The sequence below is a fragment of the Stereum hirsutum genome (assembly GCF_000264905.1).
Source record: "Stereum hirsutum FP-91666 SS1 unplaced genomic scaffold STEHIscaffold_15, whole genome shotgun sequence".
Lineage (NCBI taxonomy): Eukaryota > Fungi > Basidiomycota > Agaricomycetes > Russulales > Stereaceae > Stereum > Stereum hirsutum.
In genome coordinates this window covers 468,048-470,869 of record NW_006763145.1, presented here as the reverse complement: position 1 = coordinate 470,869, position 2,822 = coordinate 468,048, and the positions used below count along the sequence as shown (strand labels likewise).

Sequence of the window (2,822 nt, the reverse complement as noted above, 5' to 3'; positions counted from 1 at the left end):
AAAGTACTAAACAAGCGAAAAGTACTATACCAGCAGAAAGTACTACAACGAGCAAAAGTACTATACCCACAAACCAGCATTGCGCACTTTTACTAGCACAGTACTATACCATAGTGCCCCAGAAGCCTCAGTACTTTAAAGTACTGAGACGAGTCACTTTACTGAACCCTCTGGTTTCAATGGCTAAGTATACTACGCCTTCCTTGATATATCAAGGAGTTAGTGAACTTCAGTGACCTTCTCAGGTGGCAGAGTGACCCCCACACCACCCACCAGAGTCCGTGCATTATGCCTGATGACGGCAGACGAGAAACCACCTGGCGAAGAACCCAAGTCAAGGAATGTACGGATCTTGTTGGGCCCAAAAGGGCGGCTGGGCAATTGATTGTTTAGCTCGCCGAAGACTTTGGTGAAGGCTTGGAGGTGTTGGGTGGCTTTAGCGATGGAGGTGCCGGAGATAGTGGTGGTGGGAGAGGTAGGAGAAGTTGGGGAGGATGAGGGTGAAATGGGGGAGGCGGGACCCTGAGAAATGGCCGAGTTGTAAGCTATGATGTTCTCGTCTCGACTCCAGATAACTTTGGTGCAAAGAAGTTTGGCGTAAGTCGGTGACGCGAGAGCAAACGACCGCTCAAAGGACCACAGGTCTTTCGTCGCTGCAGCGATTACTTCTTCGTCAAAACCTGGGACTGATATCTGGGCTCGAGTCTGCTCCCCATGTTCTGTGGACATCTCTCTGGTTGGACGGTTCGAGAAGAGTGGGGTGCGCAAAGACGCCTGGCATCGCGTTCCTTACTACGCGTTCCTTACTACGCGTTCCATTAGTAGTGGCGTATATTTTAGAGTTAGGTATAAGTTTGGGGGGCGTGGCCACCAATATGCCTATATGTGTATTTGTGTGGCGTGGTACGCATAGAGAAGGTTGCACTGCTCAAGGCAGCCAAGATACTTAATATGAGTGTGCAAGATAGCCTTATGGTATGATGGTCCGAGGGAGTAGACATCAGCAAGACCGCATTCGGCTAAACCTAACTATTTGGGTCTATTCGGTCTCCCGGTAGACAGAATAGATCATTTGACAGTAACTATTTTCGTCTATTCTTCTTAGACCTGCCTTCTGGGAGGCACAAAATAGAGCACGATAGAGCGCGATAGATCCCTTCGTTTCTCTCGCTAAGCATTGGATAGAGCACACTAGCCTTCATTCTTATTGACTGATTTGGCTGGTAAAAATTGTTTATTGCTGAAATAAACTACATGCTATGTATGTACATAAGGCGAGACCAGCACATCACAAAGGAACGTCATACTGTATCATTGAACGAACAGAATCCCGACTTCTGCCTGACAGCCACATATTTGAGAACATGCAATACCTAGCCCGCACAGAACCCTGAGTCCTCCGAAACTCACTCAGCTCCACAGACAGCGGTCTCCTTGTTATGAATTGCCTTGGATCTATGTCATTTTCCGGTGTTGAAAGGTCAAAGCTCTGAGCTGTAGTCGTGCATGCAATGGATGAAGGATTACGCAGCACAAATAAAACGGTCGAGGTGGAAACCAAGGTGGAAGGGAGAAGCAGGAGGCGTACCGAAACGTTGACATACGGAGCTGCGCGCCTCACTGATCCAACGGGAGTGCTACTTACACAGGACACATATTGAACATCACCGAACACGGGCCCGATCGAAAACACACAAGGCGGGTGAGAAGAACGCTAAGGAAAGGGATACAATCAGTATGCGTGCCTCAGTACGCCCACGAGCGACAGAAGAAGCAAATAGCGAAAAAAGAAAAGAAAAGAAAAAGTCCAGACGAGGTCGGAGTGAGTCGTTACCACCATCGCCAAGAGCGTTCGATGACAATGACCGGCTGAAAAGAGGTGAAGGGACACATGGAGGAAAGGAAGAGGCATAGATGTGGCAAACAGATAAAGAACGTGGCTCACCGACAACGTATCACGCCACGAGCACGTCAAGCTGCCTAGCGTATAGATCGATGCCCCGCCCCTCGGTTAGGACTCAGATACTTACACAAACATCACCAGGGTGGGTCAATATGGGTTGAATTGATGGAAAAAATGAGGGTTACTCACGTACATCGCACGAACCACCTTTCGTACCACTATTTTGAAGGCCGGCGAAGTGTGTTGAGGTTGCCAGGCGTCTCGAGGACCGGGTAAAAGTAGGCATAACACAAGAACTCATATAAGTGAATCGAAATGTAGATACTCGGAAGCGTTAGTGGTTATGCAGAGGATGTTTTGAAGATGGACCTAAGAGATGATTGGGCTCCGCATCTTCGTGAAGGCTGGGTGTTTTGGCACATTCAGGTGTTTGCTCTCGTTGATACAGGATCGATACCGGTATGAAAAATAGAGGAGAGATGAAAGAAGGGTTAAGTAGCGAGCAGGGAACAGGGAGGAAAGCGAGGAGGAAGGCAGAAGAGGAAGAAACGCTGGGGTGACCGTAACGCGACGCGTGAGAGCAGGCCCCGGGACGCTTCACCAAGGGTCTCCCGAAAATTTTGGATATTTGAGGCCTGAAATTTGCCATTTTCCTCCCGAAAATTTGGATATTTATGTACTTGAATGGCCGAATCCTCCCGGAGTTTTGGATATTTAGGGTCTGAAGTGGAGAGCCAAGTGGCCCCGGTCCGGTGCCACTCCGGACTTCGTTGGCAAGAAACTGTGGGATGGTGAGCCCGCACAAGCAACTTCCTTTCTCGGACGCAACCCGCGCGTTGGCTCTCGGCCGCTTCCGACGTGCCGCCGCGCTCTCGACTTTGCACAATCGCTCGACTTCGCCACAATTTCGCCTCGGCCG

At 49.6% G+C, this 2,822-nt stretch overlaps 1 protein-coding gene across 1 annotated transcript; it reads right to left on the bottom strand.

The window, feature by feature from the left end:
- Positions 1–219: 219 nt before the first annotated feature.
- On the bottom strand, positions 220–729 carry STEHIDRAFT_160865 (uncharacterized protein; the record flags this gene model as incomplete). Its single annotated transcript, XM_007308396.1, has 1 exon — positions 220–729. The coding sequence occupies one exon, from the start codon at positions 727–729 to the stop codon at positions 220–222; it is 510 nt and encodes a 169-aa protein (XP_007308458.1).
- Positions 730–2,822: the final 2,093 nt, after the last annotated feature.